At 40.5% G+C, this 19,277-nt stretch overlaps 1 protein-coding gene across 1 annotated transcript in view; it reads left to right on the plus strand.

The window, feature by feature from the left end:
- HSD17B12 (hydroxysteroid 17-beta dehydrogenase 12) overlaps positions 1 to 19,277 on the plus strand; it is a 167,848-nt gene that overhangs the window by 88,830 nt on the left and 59,741 nt on the right. Inside the window, exon 4 of the mRNA XM_007082068.3 lies at positions 15,791 to 15,898. Within this exon, the coding sequence (XP_007082130.1) occupies positions 15,791 to 15,898 (108 nt within the window). The remainder of the gene's footprint in view (positions 1 to 15,790; positions 15,899 to 19,277) is intronic.

Genomic DNA, 19,277 nt, shown 5'->3' on the forward strand with positions numbered 1-19,277 from the left:
AGGAGAGAAAATGCATTTATAGTGTGATAAAAAATCCATGTGTAAGTGGACCTGTGCTGTTCAACCCATGTTCAAGGGGCCTCTGTACGTACAGAATATTCTGCCTACAATTTTCGGGAATTCAGGGCCTCCTCTTATAACTGCTCCCATCCAGCCAATGTGTATTGGCATTACGGTCTAATTAATATCAATCTTCGTTCATTTTTTTTGTAAGTACCGAGGAAACCCCTCAGTTTTGCCTTCATTGTAATGATATCTGTTGAGCTCCTACTGCAGTACTTTGAGGCCACTGTAAGGGCATTGGAAGGGACACTGTTTCCGTCAGCTAGAGGGAAATTTGTTAATATAAGAGAGGTTTTGGTTATACCTCCTTGAACTTCTTTTTTAAAGACCTGTGCTATCCAAATCATTCTCCTAAATCCTAAGAAGGCAGTTTTACTGTATATTAAGATAAGTGGGACTGACTAATGTGTTTTAAGGCCAAATATATATGAGAATTACATTTTTATATGCCATCCACACACATATACATATATACACATACACATAGTTTATAGTAAATTGGGTCCTCAAAACAATCATTATTTGGGAACATAATTTTACCATTTTAAATTATTATAGAGGCTAGTGCTATTATATGTTTGTGTATATAGTATATTATTGGTCTTAGCTATGATTGATTTTAGTGACAGAAATTCCAATTATAAATGGTTTCTGTAGACAGATCGGCTTTACTTTTCAATATCTGTTTGGCACACTTTCCGGAAGTGCTTTGGTCAAAGTACGGAGTTGTCTATGTATGTTTAGCATGAATCTCAGTAAGTAACTAAGAGTGTGTTTTGCCCCTACAAAACTCAGATATTTATTTACTATTTACATTTCTAGCTACCAAGTGAAGGCCACAAAGCTATCCCTTCTGAAACTGAACCTTAACTTATAGTATTTTATCAGCCTTTATTACACGGTATGTGTCAAAGACATTTGTGTGTTTAGTATCTAAGATGATTTATAATGTTCTGAACTCTGGAGAGGAACCCCAAGGCCTCCCTACCTCATCTTTGGCTATGGTATAAAAGTATCTCTCAGGGGTGCCTGGGTGGCTTAGTCAGTTGAGCATCTGACTTCGGCTCAGGTCATGGTCTCAAGGTTCATGGGTTCAAGCCCTGCATTGGGCTCTGTGCTGACAACTCAGAGTCAGTGCCTGTTACACTGCCAAAGTTGGTTGCCTAGGCTTTATATATGGTCTTTCCTGGGAGCAGCACCACCCCAACTGCACCAAACACAGCACCCAGATCTTGGTTTCCAGATATGTTTTTAATAAAGGATCCAGGGCTCCTTGGAGAAATGGGTAGTTCAGGGCTGGGGCAGAGAGAATAGAAGCTGAGTCTGGAGTATCTCTTAAAAGTAGACTTATCTTGGGGCACCTGAGTGGCTCAATTGGTTAAGCATTTGACTCTTGATTTCCGCTCAGGTCATGATTTCATGGTTCATGAGATTGAGCCCCCCAGGGTGCTTGGGATTCTCTCTCTCCCTCTCTCTCTCTCTCTGCCCCTCCCCTACTTGTGCTTGTTCTCTCTCTGTCTCAAAATAAATAAACAAACTTAAAAAAAAAAAAGAGTATATCTATCTCGATGAGCAATGAGAAATGTACAGAATTGTTGGGTCATTATATTGTAACCTGAAACTAATGTAACACTGTATGTTAACTTATATTTAAATTTACAAAAAGGAATAAATGGGATTTTATATATTCTCAAGGTATCTCCCTACAGAATACCAAAATACTTGTTCATTACAAAGGGAAAAATAGTAACTCTACAGGGGAGGAGCCTGGCAGGCACCGCCTTAATAAGAGATCAAAGTTATCTTCATCAGTAGTGGGACAATTAGAACTGTGTACCACCTGATAGGATGCAGTGGGAAACACAACTTCACTTCGGTGATAGTCCTGCCAAGGATGTGTAGTCTAAATCTAATCGTGCGGAAACACACACTTAAGTTGAGGGATACTCTACAAAGTAATTGGCCTGTAGTCTTCAAAGTGTCACAGTCAAGAGAATGAATAAAGGTCAAGAGAAGACTGAAAAACTGTTCCAGATTAGAAGAGGCTAAACAGACATGGCAGCTAAATGTGACGACTGATTCTGATTTGGATCCTTTTTCTGTAAAGGACATTGTTGGAGCAGTTGGTAAAATTTGATCGGGTTCTGAGGACTAGAAGGCAGTAATGCATCTATGTTAATTTCCTGATTTTGATGGCTATCTTATTTAGGAGACTATCTTTGTAGGAAATACATATTAAAGCAATGTTCATAAACTTCTTAGTTTCAGGACACCTTTACACTCTTAATATATTGAGGGCCCCAAAGAGCTTTTGTTTATGTGGGACAGAGTTATCAATGTTGGTTGTACTACAAATTCAAACTGACTAATGAAAAAATTATTTAATTCATGTAAGAATAACAGTAAACCCATTACATATTCATATAACATTTTTAAGCAGGAAAAATAACTATATGTTCTGAAACAAAACAAAATTCAGTGACCAGAGTGGAGTTGTTTTACATGTTTGCAAATCTCTTTAATATGTGGCACAGTAGAAAGGAGTTAGTTACACTTGCATATCTCCTGCATTTAGTCTGCTGTGATGTTAGTTTGGTTAAAGTAGAAGAAAATCTGGCTTTACATGGTAATGTAGTTGGAAAATAGGAAGTGATTTCAATAGCCTCTTGAGGTAATTGGATATCCTTTTTTGGATATCCGAAAAAGATATTGGATATTCTTCTTTGATACTACATCAGAACTCCTTAAGTGGAGGTTTCTTAAAAGTTAGCTGCAATGTGGAGTCTGAAAACATATCAATGTATTTTCAGACTCAGTTACTTTGAAATCCATTTGTCTACCTCGCACTTTGAGTAGATCTTTTATCTATGATGATTTAGTAACTGTGTGTAGTGACCAAAATCAGACAAAACTGGTTCCTGAGTTTTACACATGTCATAAATGTTGACCCAGCACAAATAAAAATCACACCTATTAATCTCACTCCCATCCCAATCTTACTCTTAAAATTGTCTCTCTCAAGCACATGAAGGTAGCTACAAGTTTTTTAAAATTCTGATTTTCATTTAAAAGCTCAAATTTTATCATGGGCGACAAATACTGTTGATTTTCTTTTCTTTTCTTTTTTACTTATGTTGAGAGAGAGATCACGCACGAGCCAGGGGAGGGGCAGAGAGAGAGAATCCCAAGCAGGCTTTGCGCTGGATCTCAAGAAACTTGAAATCATGACCTGAACCGAACTCAAGAGACGCTTAACTGACAACCACCCATAATGCCCCTGTTGGTTGTTTTTCTTAAATTTTTTTTTTCAACGTTTTTTATTTATTTTTGGGACAGAGAGACAGAGCATGAACGGGGGAGGGGCAGAGAGAGAGAGGGAGACACAGAATCGGAAACAGGCTCCAGGCTCCGAGCCATCAGCCCAGAGCCTGACGCGGGGCTCGAACTCACGGACCGCGAGATCGTGACCTGGCTGAAGTCGGACGCTCAACCGACTGCGCCACCCAGGCGCCCCGGTTGTTTTTCTTAAAGTGACAAACTCACTTCATTTTTTAAAATGTCTGCCAAATCTGAATAAGCATAGTTTTTATGTCCATTCTTTCATGTAAAATGGTACAGTATGAAAACGGCCTGATTGAGTTTGCACGACTCAATTGCACAAATGCTTCTCCCCGACACCTGTACACAGAGAAAATGTGTTATGCATACTTTTTGTCACACAACACATTAAAAAGATGTGTACTCACGGGTAGAGATTTAATAAAATTAGTGGTTTTACTGCTAAGGTATATATATATTTTTTTTAATGTTTATTTTGAGAGAGAGAGAGAAAGAGAGAGTTCATGCACGCATGCGTGTCAGGGAGGGACAGAGAGAGAGGGAGACATGGAATCCAAAGCAGATCATGACCTGAGCCGATGTTGGTTGCTTAAGGGACTGTGCCACCCAGGCGCCCCTCAAGGGACATTCTTAAACAAAACTGACTTTTTCTTTCTTACTACAGGTATGTGAAGGATATCATGAGGTGTCACTGCTTTAATTCACGTTAAGGTTTTAGCACTTTCATCCACCATTGCTTTTGTGCCATCACTGAAGCTTGCAGATAATTAACGTCTGAGTATTTTTGACTCTCAGGGACCCATAAAATCATGGACCACGCTTTGAGAACCACTATATGGAAGTATTTATGGGTGATGGATGACATCTTGTTAGCAACTGAATCAGACATGGTTCAGGAAAAAACTTACTTGTACACTGTTTGCTACTTTCCTCTGCTTGAAATTATTTCAAAATTAAAAATTGCCTTTTGGATGTTGAAAACTGAAATTTATGGGAATAATCATTTGCAAGTTTGGGCAATATAGTGGTACGTTCTTAGGCAGATTAAATGATGTAATGCCACTTGGAGTTCTTGGCAGGTAGCTGATGTTCAGTCATTGATAACTCTAATAGTTATTCCTCCTGTTTAGTTGGTAGAATACGAACTGCAACCCTATGCATTTTTTTACATGGTACCTTTGGGTTCTTTAGGGCATCTTAGACTCAGGCTGACTTGTGCCAAGTGTTTATCCTTAGTATTAAAAGGAGACTCTAAATCAGGCATTTTTTGCTTTCATTTTGGTTTAATATGTGAAAACTATGTTCTTTTAACAATTTAAATGAAGAGGGTTTTTTTTTGTGTGTGTTGAACAGAAAAGATGGTTCTACTCTTGGCAAAATGTTGTTGAACTATATTTATCTTCAAAGTGTTAATTGCCATAAAGTAAATATTCATTTCAATAGCTGATATTTTAAATTTTATGGTAATTTTTTCAAAAGTTCTTTTTTTGTTGTTGTTAAGAAACAAAAGCAACTGTTAAGCTTCCTTTTTCTAAATACCAAAATGAGAGACCCAGATCTTGAAAAGAATACTTTTTTCCTGTGGTACGATTTCACAAAACCAGAATGGAATCTCATGAGAACAGAGTGACAGGTTAAAATAAAAAGTAGTTACTTAAAAAAAAAAAAAAAAGTAGCTCAATCAGAATTTTTAGAAGAAAGGTACTGTGTGATATTTGACTTCTAATTCATTTTCGTGATCTTTCTTTTTGAAAGATGAAAGGAGGAATGTATGGTGGGTTACACATATATCTCTTTTGCTTTGCCGACTTGGTTTTTAGTTCACAGCTATCCTGCATGGAAAATTGGTCAACTCTGGCCCAAATCTCATTGGTAATAATTTCATTTTTCAAACCAACAAAGAGAAGTAAGCTACCTCAAGAAAAAAACTTGATTAACTAAAAAATTAACATTTTTTTTTTATGATTTTAAAAAATGGTGAGACATAATTACAGGGACAGTGCCTCTGATGGAAATCTATGAAGACTCTTTTAGCTCTGAGGTGGGATAGTTTATTAACCAGATTTCTAAAGCAAATGAATAAAACCATTGTGTCCGCTCTCCCTAGAGCTGCGTGTCTAATCAGACTCTAACTCAGAAGTCTCTCCCAGCCGGCCTGCCTCTCTCCTTGGGGGCCTCCTTTCTCATGGGACTAAAGCACCAGCTGCTGTGTTCTCTCCTTGCCGCCTGCCACTTTCTTATAGCAGGCTGTGTGTCCTGTCTTCTGCCACTAGCATTTCCTTCCTGAGATACAAGTGTGATCTTGTCACTTTCCAGTTTAATAGCCGCCTTATACGGCTGCCTTCATAGGTGTGTGGCCTCTACATTTTCATAGCACCTCCCCTACCTGCCCCTTAGAGGGGCCCACACTTGGTTTAATGCTCTGCTCTTGCCATCTTGAAATTCTTAATAATTTTTGAACAGGGGGCCCCACAAATTATGTCATCAGTCCTGTTTGTTATCTTGGCACATAAATCCTCTACCAGCTTCCTTCTACAGGGTATTTTCTTTCCTCTTCTCCCTGTGCATGACATACTCCAGCCACAGGGGTTCTGAAAACATGCTTTTCCTTTCCTCCACTTTCTACCTCTGCCTGCTTCTTTCTCCCACTTCTTTGCGTGGCCAGTTCCTACACAAGAACTCAACACAAATGTCCTATTTAAAGCCCCACTCTGCAAGAGTGAGTTGCTTTCTTCTATTGCTCTTTGTTCCTATTTATTAGAACATCAGTTGGGTTCACGCATATCTCTTGCACCAAATACAGCCTGTTTGAGAGGATCTGTTAATACTCGGAGTAAAGTCTGACATGGGGAGACTATTCAGGGTATACTTCATGAATTTACTTAGTCAAAACATATCTGGTCAGCACCTGTTGTGAATCAGGTGTTGTTGGGTTCTGAGGATATGGTGGCAAAGAAAATCCCAGACACGGACGCTGCTCTCCTATCTGACAACGTAGGGAGTGAGAGGAGTTGTCTGATTGCAAATGCTTATGGCCCCTGACCACATGAATGAGCAGAGTGCTAAGGTTTTTGGGTCCTAGTTTAGAGTGGGAAATCTCCTGCCTTCTTGACTGGTGGTGGTGGTGGAGGATTGTTACAAGCACAGGCATACCAGAGGATCTTGCTTTTGGAAGCCATCCTTGGTTCATTTTGTGACATTACAGAAAGGCTGGATTGTCAGCAGGGTCCTAGGGTTCTTTCATCACATCTGATGTGGTAGTGGTCATGAAACCATGGTGCAGCTTCTAAGCATTAAGATAGAAAAACCACCGATTAAACTGGCATGCCATAACTCGTATGGCATCTTGATTTCAAAGACAAAACACGAGTAAAAATCTGCATTTTGGAACAGATAAAACGTAATTCAAAGGTTAATTACAGGCAGATTGGGTCAAGGAAATACTTGGGCACCAAAGGCATTGCTAAAAATAGCGTATCATGACCAGTGATTCCATGAATAATATGCTAATAACTCAGTCACTTTTTAAAGTAGGGTGGGATGTGCGTGTGCAGTTTGAAAACAGCTATGCAGCTGATGCAAAGGGGAAAAAATGAATGATACAGAAAATGCCTATGGCAGCCTATGCCATTTAGGGAAAACAACTGTATGTGATGTGGTTGTCTTTGTCAATGTTGGCAGATATAAAAAAAGATAACATTTGTAGACTTTACAGGTTTGTAAAACACATTCTCATGTACTCGCAAGAACTCTGCAGGGTGAGTGTTATTTCTTGTAGGAAAGGGAATTCCTGCAGGTTAAAAGGCTTGAGTGAAGGGCCCTCAGCCAACAAGTGGCTGAGGTGGTTCTCAGGTCCAGAGCTTCTAACTGCATCCCACGCTTTGTTGAACAAATTCTGTTTTGGTCAGCTCAGGCCACCATAACAAAATATCATAGTCTGTGTGTGTGTGTATGTGTGTATTTTTTTTTTAATGTTTATTCTTGAGCGAGAAAGACAAGAGCATGAGCGGGGGAGGGGCAGAAAGAGAAGGAGACACAAAATCCGAAGCAAGCTCCAGGCTCTGAGCTGTCAGCACAGAGCCTGACGCCGGGCTCAAACCCATGAACCGTGAGATCATGACCTGAGCCGAAATTGGACGTTTAACTGACTCAACCACCCAGGCACCCCTAATAGTCTGGGTATCTCAAACAACGTGCATTTATTTCTCACAATTCTAAAGGCTGGGAAGTCCAAGATCAAGGTCCTGGCAGTTTCGGTTCCTGGTGAGGGCCTGCTTCTTGGCTTGTTAGATGGCTGCCCTCTCACTGTGTCCCCACATGGCCTTTCCTTGGTGCATGCATGTGGGGAGAGAGCTCTCTGTCTTCCTCTTCTTTTTTTAAAATTGTGTTATTTTTGAGAGAGACAAAGCACAAGCTTTAGAGAGAGGGAGACACAGAATCCGAAGCAGGCTCCAGGCTCCAAGCTTCAGCACAGACCCAATATGGGGCTTGAACAAATGGACTGCAAGATCATGACCTGAGCTGAAGTCAGACGCTTAACTGACTGAGCCACCCAGGCACCCCTCTGTCTTCCTCTTCTTATGAGGACTCTATTCCCATCATGAGAACCTCACCCTCAAGACCTCACCTAAACCTAGTTACCTTAGTTACCTTAGTTACCTGCCAAAGGTCCTACCTCCAGATGCCATCGCACTGGGAGGTAGGCCTTCAACATATGAATTTGGGGACACAAACCTGCAGCCCATAACACTCTGCTTACATAGTATTGGCTACATCATCTGGGAATCTTTAGTAATGTTAGGAATATCTTTTGCATTTTTCTCACCTCAAAACATAAAATTCAGATGTTTCCATTGGCAGGCCTTTTTCTTTTCCTTGAGTGTGGAAAATAAACATCCTTATTTGAAAATTTCTTCAAAGGTGCCTTGTCCAAGGGTCTACAATATTTGAACCAAGTGTGTAACTCAGAGCTTTCAAAAGAATGGAATCTATTCATGTGCTATCAGTAAAATAAGTTTGCATGATATACGGTTTTTATTTATTACAGATGGTTGTTCTAGTTAAATAGCCTATAATGAATAAAATATAATAACCTTGGCTTAAAATAAAGAAATACTTGGTTTGGGATGGAATCCTGATGATGCTATGATGAATTTTTTTTATTTGACTCAGAGTGGGTCTCTTCTTATGAGATTAAAATGATCATGAGAATGTTTTCAAGGACAATGAAAAAAAGAAATGTACCATTATTTGTGTAACATCTCTGATAACTATAATTAAGTGGGTCTTTAAAAATGGAGTCAGATGAATTATTCCCTTCTAAGGCACTATCACCTTTTCTCCATAGCTACCTAAGGGAGGCTTTCTCTGTGGGGAGATATCTCACCCTGAGGGGTAAGGGAAGAGGGAGATGATAAGGCCTGGGGGAAGAAAGGAAAATAGCAAAAGGAGGGAAGTAGAATTTAGGGGACATTTTGTTCTTTGTTTTCCCCTTCAAATTCAGAAAGTACAAAAGACTTCTGGTACTTTTTACATTTCTAACTACTCTAAAACATTTTATGTGAAAATGGAGAGGTTCTTCAAAACATGGAGTGTATTTTTATGGTTATAAACTGCATTTAATGAATTTAGATTTAAGGAGCTAAAATTGGTAGGCATTGAATATAGTACTATTTCCCCAAGAGTCGCTCCTCTCCCCTAATTATCTTTTTCAGGACGGGATAGGGAGAGTGGTCCATGACTAAAATATCTTCAACCTTCATCTCTGTGCCCTGAGTTAAGCTCCCGGAAGTACTTTTTTTTTTTTTTTTTAGATGGGACTGGATGGTTTCATACAACTCTAAAATGTTTCTGTCTCTATGAGAATTGTAATCCGACCCATGCAGGACAGAGGAATGGACTTGTTTCTCAATTTATCTTAATGCTTTATAATGCCTAATAGTAAGTACTGTATGTTATTATGTCTCATAATGGACATCTCTTACCACCCTACAGTTTTATTTCTATAGGGAAGAGTTTAAGAAGTACTGAAAAGATGATTTTATTTAAAAAAAATTTTTTTTTTAACATTTATTTTCAAGAGAGACAGAGACAGTGTGAGCTGGGGAAGGGCAAAGAGAGAGGGAGACACAGAATCCGAAGCAGGCTCCAGGCTTTGAGCTGTCAGCACAGGGCCCAACATGGGACTCGAACTCACAAACTGCGAGATCATGACCTGAGCCGAAGTTGGCCACTTAACCAACTGAGCCACCCAGGCACCCCGTGATTTTAATAAACCAGCTGTATCAGCCTGGATGTATTTACTCACTCAGCAAACATTTGAGTCACCTCTGTTATGCTCCAGGCATTGTGCTAGGTGCTGTATATACAAAGGTGACAGAGAATGATCCATGTTTGTTAGGAAGTAGACTGTTTGCACAATACATTATGCTAATAAGTTTACTAAGTTTAGAAGGTCTTTAGGAACACAGCTGAGAGAGTAAATAGCTTTACCTTGGAAGAAATGGGAATCATGAAAAGACAGTACACAGGGCTGGTGGCACAACTTGAGTCTTTTTTTTTATGTTTATTTATTTTGTGAGAGAGAGAGAGAGAGAGAGAGAGCATGCGAATGAGTGTGCATGCACGTGCGAGGGGAGGGGGGCAGAGAGCAAGGGAGAGAGAGAATCTGAAGCAGACTGCTTGCTCAGTGTGGAGCCTGATGCTGCAGGGCTGGATCCCACAACTGCGAGCTCATGACCTGAGCTGAGGTCAAGTGTCCCACGCTCAACTGACTGAGCCACCCAGGTGCCCCACAACTGGAATCTTAAATGATGAAATTTATAATATGGAAAAGATGGGGAAGGCTGAATGCAACAAGAGTTTCACAATGGAAAGTACCTGAAACTTAGGAGAATAGCAGATTGTTTATTTGGAGCAGATGTAGGGACAAAAGAGAACCAATGTATTATTTTTGGTTTTATTAATAGAAAAAATTATAAATAATACATGAGTTTATGTAGATTAGACCTCTTTGCTAGCATTCGCAGACCCACTATCCCGATACCCAGGGGAAAAATGAGACAAGTCTTTCCTTTTTTTTTTTTTTTTTTTAAATGTTTATTTATTTATTTTGAGAGAGAGAGAGAAATAGAGCGTGAGCAGGGGAGGAGCAGAAAGAGGGGGAGAGAGAGACTCCTAAGCAGGCTCCACACTATCACTGCAGAGCCCCACGCAGGGCTCCATGTCATGAACGAGGGATCATGACCCGATCTGAAACCAAGAGTTGGATGCTTAACCAACTGAGCCACCCAGGCGCCCCAAGACCAGTCTTTCTGAGACCTATACAATTATCCTTAGGGAAAGATTATTTAAGAGATGTGAATCTGTTGAGCAAAATGAAAATAATGATGGCCAGACTTAGAAGGATGTTAAACATAAGACTATTCTGAATATGTTTTGTGACCTTTTAAGATGTGAACCTAATAATGTGATAGTTTTAATATTGAGAGGGTTTAGCAGCATCTTGAGACTACTTATATGTGCAGTTCCTTCTCTGTCAATTCCGGACTTGACCCTACACTAATTTACAGTCCTCTGAGTAACCATGTGACTGGAGGAGCACGGCACCCAAGCTTGGAAGTAACGGAATGGTTTCAGACAGTGAGGACGCTCATTATTATATAGGTTTGTAGTTACAAGCAATATTTTTTTTCTCTGATTCCACAATTGTGGTTGGATGGCTTTCGGTGGACTGGTAAATAAAAAGGGAATAATGTTATCAACCCAGCTATTTCTTAGCTTCATTTCCCACAAGCCAGAGCTGATTTTCAGCCTTCATTTCTGGTGAGTTGACTGCCTTGAGCAGCTCATACCACTTGTCAGCTTTTTGCTTCTTAGTTTTTGGTCTCTGCCACTAGGCTGAGGAATAGTGGGCCAAGACCATCCCAGAATCATTCCAATCTGAAAAAAGGGAGGAGGGCATGATTGTATGTGGCCACAATTGTAAGTGGCAGGATGCCAGCCTACCCAGTTTGAAATACCAAGTGGTTTGACAGTAGGAATTATCAACAGTATTGAGTATCTTTGCATAACGGCGTGTAATATTCTAATAATGGCATTCTTTAGTTCTTTAATTTCTTTAACAATTTACAACCACAAGATTTTACTGTGAGACACTGAGTAAATGGAGAGCCTGGAGGGAATGCCACATTGTCATCCTTCATAAATTTAATTGAAACGTTTAATGTAACCCTAGTGAAAACTGACTAAACAACTAAGGATAACCAATAAACTTTTGAAAAAGAATAGTAATGAAGGAGCATTGTACCACTAGAAATATTAAAATTGTTTTAAAGCTAGTATAATGATAACTAGGGCATTATGAAAGAATAGAAAATAGGACAATAAACAGACTATGATTTTGGAGTCAGAAGCTGATATGTACAAGTGGTCCAATGGGTTTATACTCCCACCTCGATCAGTCATATGTGGACATCATGGGAAAGGCATGATCTCAGTCCAGGCAGCTCTGTGAAGCCGAGGCAATCCCTGAAGGGGCTGACACCTGAAAGCTCTCTGCTGATGATACTCCAATAGCCAAGGGCAACCAGAATTTCCTGGAAGGGGCAGTTGAGTGCCTATGTCTTTCCACTGCAACATCCAAATTCATTTGTTTGTGTACCTTTATCCTACACTTATAGGGTATTGATTTTAACTTATTACCCAGCTGTCATCCCTTGTGCCTTTGTGGTGGCCGAGGATCAGAGTACTCACAAGTACCTCTCCAGAGGCTTTGATAAAGTTCTTATTCTTCCCTAGGAGTGGGCTGTTGCTGAGTGGTGTGGACTGGTGGTCTTATGAAGAGCCTGGGTTTAGGGAGGTGGTGAAGGAGGAAATGAAGGTGGTATTATGTGTATATGGTACCCACGTCTGTTCCAGGTGCTTTATTACCTCCTCAGATTAGAGGATGTTTGTTCATCTGTGTGATTTCTGTTGGCGGGGTCAGATGAGGGCTGGTAGGTGATGGGAAGGGGGAAGATGCCTAGATTTAGTTCCCCAGTTCCTTCAGGAAGCCAGCTACCTCCCACCTCAGCTTTTAGAATAGTCCTCATAATTCTCTTCTGATTGCCTGGGCCCCTGTCCCGTCCTATTCTTATGTACATGCTGCTCTTTCTCTCCATCACAACTTGGCGGCGGTAGTGGGGACAGTGCATGGAATCCTTAAAGCCTGTCCATGGGCCCAGTCAAGAGCATGCTTATCTCATAATCCTGGAAAGGAAATGTGAGGGGAGTTTGCTGGACTCTGGGGAAATTTTCCTCACTCTCTAGAAGGGACATGTAACAGGATGTTGCATTTCTGCCACTGCACGTTGCTGTCTGCATGGGATGTTTGGAAGGGCAGTGGCTTTCGTGAAACCAGGAGGGGAGCCAGCCTAAGGGAATAAGAGAGGAGGGAGGAAAGACCCTGGATCCTTTGTGATACTGTTGAGCAACTGAACAAAATAGACCCAAGTTCTTGTCTTTACAAAGCTTAATGTGGGGCTGGGGGGAGGGGGAGGGATGATAGCAAATACAGGTATTATTAAGATACATAGTATATTAGAGGATGGGTGGTTAAGTGCCATGGAATGAAATAAAGCTGGGAAGGGGGACCGGGGGTGCTAGTGGAGAAGTGGTTGCATTTTTTTTAAAGGTAGTCAAGGAGGGTTTCCATGAAGAGGTAACATTTGCCTAAAGATCCAACAGACACAGGGATGCAGAAGAGCATTCTAGGCAGAGGGAACCGTAAGTGCAAAAGCCCTGAGTGTGTTTCGGGAGTTTAAAGACTTGCTCGGGGCCTGTGCAGCTAGAACTGGGGACACCCAGGAGAACAGGGAGGTGGAGGTGAGTTCAAAGCAGTGTTAGGCTATCACGGCTGACTGTGACCCTCACTGTAAGCCAGCTGGAGCTCTGGGGGTTTGGTGGGGGGGGGGTGGGGGGGGGGAGATATGAGCAGACCTACTTTGCAGAAGAAGCTCACGATGGAAGCAGTGGAGCCCAGGAGAAGAACAGCAGTGTTAACTGGAGTAGGACATGATTCAGGGTAATTCAGGGTCAAGTTCAAAATTGTATTTACCTTGAAAAACTTGCATCAGAAGCCATTTTGCTTATCCTAACGTGAGTACAAAGAAAAGCTTACTTGAGGGTTCTTATTAAATAAAATGACATTCTTTCCAAAAGGGTCTCTGAATATTTTTAGCAGCCCATCTATAATAAGACTCTATGTTATAAGTACATTCCCCAAATTCTGTGAGATTTAAAAGAGTAAATTTGATTCAGGGGTTGTGAGGTGGCTTTTATTACTGGAGAGAATTTTCCTAAATGTCAGTATATAGCACTGGTGTGGAAACATACTTTGCTTTTCTCAAAATAAATAGATAAGTTTATCTTATTTTATTCCTGAATAAAGTTTTACATTTAATAAAAGGTATCCTTCAGCCTTTTGATTTGGCTCTTTTTTTCTTGTGAATCTGTGGCTCTAATAAGGGCAGTGTTCTTTACTTTCTGGTGATAAATCCTGGGAACCATTTATAATAAGACCTGTTGAACCAGCTATTATAAAATGACAACTGTGTATGTGGCTCTCCATTACATGAACACATATAATAACTCATTTATATTGGAATAGTAAGTGTGCCTTTAACACCAGATACGATATTTTGTAGGTCAGATATTCTCATCTCTAGTTCGTTCATGGGTTCCTACCTAAGGTCAATACTTCCTTGAGACTAACAAACTGATCTCTCGTGAACCAGCTCTTTAGTGGTGGATCAAGAACGGTGACCTGTGTGGATCAATGTTCCATACTCTGTGATGAGCCAGCATCAACTTCAAATGAAGAAAAATCTATTTTTTTGGAAGCAGGGTTTTTAAATTCTTTTGGATTCTCATCAAGTTCCAAAGAGTAAACATTCTTGGTTACCTGAACTTCACTAAGTGAAGTGAGAACAGGGTTAGTGGAGGAGAGAGGGGACCAACATTTATGGAGTGCCTCTTGTATATCACTAGATACCACACGAGCCTCGAATCTTAAGCTGGGTAGCCTCACCTTCATTTTCGGGAGAGGTTGCTGAGTGAGGCTCACGGAGGAAATGTGACTTGCAAAGCCATTTAGCAAATGGCTCAAAGCCATTTAGCAAATATGTATGAAAGTAAAATTGGTACCCGTGCCTGGGGGACCTCACAGTCCATGCCATCTTCTCAAATGGGCTCATGAGTGAGGGCAGAAGTAAAATTCTGCATTACCTCAGTAAGGTCAGTTTCTCCAGAGTCTCATTTCTCAATCTGTTATTTTCATTAGCTCTGTTTGTACCTCAGTAGTCCCGTACAAAGTAGAAAACTGAGTGAGATCTTTTCTTATGTCACTTTGCAGCTGTATTCTTGTGCGTTTTGTGTGGATTCGTTAATGTAGTGGCTATTAACTATTAACCAAGCCTCTAAATTCCATTACGATCATACTAATTTTATTTCCATTTTAAGAAGATGTACTTTTTTTTTTTTTTTAATGTTTATTTATTTTCGAAAGAGAGAGCAAGCAGAGGAGGGGCAGAGAGAGGAGATACAGAATCCAAAGCACACTCCAGGCTCTGAGCTGTCATCAGAAAGTCCAATGAGGGGCTCAAACTCATGAACCACGAGACAGGACCTGGGCCAAAGTCAGATGCTTAACCGACTGAGCCACCAGGTGCCCTAATAAGATGGACTTTTATATATCACACTTTAAAACATTTTGGAATATAAATCCTTCTTCCTGAAATTATGAAGCATCGTTTGCAATTAAAATCACAAAACCAGTGATATTTAAACAGTATATAACATTATGATACGAATCATGTTTATTATTTGTTTTTTATTTTTTTATTGTTTATTAATTTTGAGAGACAGAGACAGAGAGCAAACAGGGAAGGGGCAGAGCGAGGGGGAGACACAGAATCGGAAGCAGGCTCCAGGCTCTGAGCTCTCAGCACAAACCCTGATGCGGGGCTTGAACTCACCGACCACAAGATCATGACCTGAGCTATAGTCGGCCGCCCAACCGACTGAGCCACCCAGGTGCCCTACATGTTTTATTATTTGTACCTACAGGCCTAAAAAGGAGTCATTACTGATTTATAGAGGAAGAACTGATTAAGGAGCAGTCAGCCAGCTCTGTAACAACATTGGAATTTTTATTGCAGACTTATTGTGTTGACTCTGTATCATCTCTTAGATGGTCTCATGATTGCTTAAAATTATCCTGGTCTAAATTTCTTATCGAATTGGACAGGGAAAAGGGTTTGAAAAGATAATGTCATCAGTTGTTTTCCTCTTAATTGTCATGTTGTAATTCTCCCTCTCTCTCTCCATTTGTGTTTTTTTTTTTCCCTAGGAGAAAAATTCAAGGTGGAAACAATGACCATTGCTGTTGACTTTGCATCAGAAGATATTTATGATAAAATTAAAACAAGCTTGGCAGGCCTGAAAATTGGTGTTTTAGGTTTGTATCTTTGTCGCATTTATAGATTCTTCTTACATTTACTAATTGCCTTTTACTATGATTGTACATTCCCTTTTTGGATTAGGTATTCAGTTGGTAAAATGAGTAGTGAGAAGAAAACAGTCTTGTTATACAATTGATTATTAGATGGCATTAATCTATATACATTTAGGTCTTTGTGTTTTCTATTTTAATGACTATTTTACAATTTTGCTTGTTTTCTCTATTTTCTGTCTCTCATTCTCTTTGTATGTATTTAGATATGATTCTATCATAATAATTCTTTAAGGTGGGTGATACCCATTTTGACAGGGGAGGAAATGGAGGCCAAGGAAAGTGTTTCTCAACCTTTTGTTTGTTACCACCCTTCTCTCACCCAAAGAGCCCTTTTAGACATTACTTTCTCCTAATCTTCCCTCTCATGAAGTATGTCTTATTTATGTACTGTGTGTATATCTGTGCCTTAACAGACAAAGAATAAGATCTTACACTACCCACTCCCTGAGCCAGTTTTTGTACCACTTGGATGGATCACCCCAGCTGAGAATATGTGGCTGAGAGTCTTGCCTAAGGTCATGTGAATACCAAGTAGTAAAGTCAGGATTCTGCCCTCTATTTGTTTTTTCCAAGTCTGCTACTTCATTTTGTTATATCTTGGCTACCTTGCTCTTATTAATTACTAAAAAGCGATGCTTTTGCTAAGATAGGGCAGGTATTGAACATTATTATGGAAAAGAGTCACCACATTTTAAGGGAAAAAAATGGGCTCTGTGAAGGTACTCATCACTTTTTGAGTCATTTCCAGAAAGACACAGAACATCTAGTGCAGAAAAGCTTTGCTTCTCTGCCAAATTTCTTTATCCCACTGCCTAATTTGGTGTGAGCCTGGTTGGTAATTGTCATCATTTTCTTCTGGGGGTTATCAGAGGAGAAAAAATGAAGAGAAAATAATTAAAAAAAAAAAAGTCTTGGTGCCTGGGTGGCTCAGTCGGTTGGGTAGCTGACTTCGGCTCAGGTCATGATCTCACAGCTCATGAGTTTGAGCCCCATGTTGGGCTCTGTTGTGACAGGTTGGAGCCTGGAGCCTGCTTCAGATTCTGTGTCTCCCTCTCTCTCTCTCTCTGCCCCTCTCCTGCTCACACTCTGTTTCTCTCTCTCTCAAAAATAAATAAACATTGGGGCACCTGGGCGGCTCAGTCGGTTAAACGTCCGATTTCAGCTCAGGTCACGATCTCGCGGTCCGTGGGTTTGAGCCCCGCATTGGGCTCTGGGCTGATGGCTCAGAGCCTGGAGCCTGCTTCCGATTCTGTGTCTCCCTCTCTATCTATCCCTCCCACGTTCATGCTCTGTCTCTCTGTGTCTCAAAAATAAATAAAAAGGTGTGTTCCTATTTTTTAAAATAAATAAATAAATAAACAAACATTAAAAAAATTTTTTTTAAAGTCTATTTATTTTTGAGAGAGAGAGAGCGCACAAGCACATACACGGGGGTGAGGGGCAGAGAGAGAGGTAAAGAGAGAATCCTAAGCAGCCTCCACGCTGTCAGCTCAGAGCCCCACTCATGGCTCAATTCCACAAACCATGAGATCATGACCTGAGCCTAAATCAAGAGTCAGACTCTGATTGAGCCCCACATCCGGCTCTGAGCTGACAGCACAGAGCCTGCTTGAGATTCTCCATCTCCCTCTCTCTCTGCCCCTCAGCCCTGCATGTGTGCTTGTGCTCTCTCTCACTCTGTCTCTCTCTCTCTAAATAAATAAATAAACAAACAAACAAACAAACTTAAAAAAAGTTTCCTAACCTTTCTTTAGTTGAGACCCCACCTCCCCTCCTCATACTGTAAGAGTGGTCTTTTATATAATTTCTGGATAAGACAATAAAAGAAAAGAGTTACATATATGTAGCCTATGTAGTGCCCTTGGACCTGCAATTCACCCTGGCCTTGACGTGCTGTGCTTCAGCTCCTGCCTGGTCCCTATCACATAACACCACACCCTGCCTACCCACACCACTACTCTCCCACTTATAGGAGAGCCCATGGCAAAAGGTGAATGGAGACATGGGTGTGGTTTTTGCCCATGTGTCTACATGTTCTTCTCTAAATACATGCATTGCCTGGAATCTTTTACAAGTTCCTCCTTCTTAGCCCAGTTCTGGAATACCCAGAACACCACTAACATCTATAAAATTCTTGTCATTTCAAACTTCCTAATCAGCAGCAGCTGTAACTTACTAGTTAGGATAGACACGGCCATGGTCCATTCTCCACCCTTTCAAACTAGTTGTACATGGATAGGGGAATGAAGGCTGGCTTAAGCGCAGAGGTAGATTGAGTATCCCTAATGAGAAGAGATTTGTCTTGAACTTCTATTCTTGGAGAATAATTTTGTTTCAGAAATAGTTCATGATTGTTTAAAGCTTTGTATAACTTTTAGCTGCTTTTCACTGGGTAACTTTGAAACTATAGATACTCTGAGACAATGGTGCTGAAGATGGGAAATGTCAGGCATCATTTTCCCGGAGGCCTGGAGGATTATAAAAGGCAGTCTCAGCTGTTCTTTCCTGACCCAACATATAGAGAGTTTACAGTGTGAGTTTAGGCACAGTAGAGAGATCTGTGAAGGATGAGAGTACAGGGCATGTGGTGCCCAAGCACATTTCCCCACTTCTGGAACCCTAGGACTTGTGTCTACACCTAAGTCTGTATTTAGACATAAAGACTGATATTTTCCAGGCCTCATATGCTAATGGAACCCTTGTTCTTACAGTCCAGCTCCTTAGTAAATTGCAACCTGTAAGGTAGCAGTTTGTACCCTCTTTATGCTTTCATTCATTTTTTCGTCAAAGAACCAGAGACATAGCAGCAAACAAGAGAGCGCCTGACTTCATGTAGTATAATGTTCTAGTAGGAAAGACAGCACTTTTGAGAAGGGCAGGGTATGGTGTAGTAACAGTATAAAGGGGAAGAGGGAGGTGATATAGGGCACAGTAATGGTGACTTGGCCTAGGCCGTGGGGTGGGAGAAAGGAGGATTCCAGAAATATTAGGAAGTAAATGAAGCAGACTTTTGTGAGAGATTGCAAGGGGGATGAAGAAGAGAGCACTCATGGATGACTTTCAGGTTTCTGGCCTGAGAACCTGGTCAATGGGGCCATTTACTAAAATGAGGAATCCTGAAGGAATCTTGTTTGGGATGAGGATCATTTAAGTTTGGGGTTCATCCAGGATGCCCAAGTGGGGTTGTTAAGTTGATAGTTGGATATATGGATCTAGGATTGATTTATTTGTTTACTTATTTATTTAAAGTAGGGTTCTCTCTGTCTTTTTTTTTTTTTTTTAAGTTTATTTATTTTTTAAATAATGTCTACAGCTAATGTGG

The sequence above is a fragment of the Panthera tigris genome, chromosome D1 (genome assembly GCF_018350195.1).
Source record: "Panthera tigris isolate Pti1 chromosome D1, P.tigris_Pti1_mat1.1, whole genome shotgun sequence".
NCBI lineage: Eukaryota > Metazoa > Chordata > Mammalia > Carnivora > Felidae > Panthera > Panthera tigris.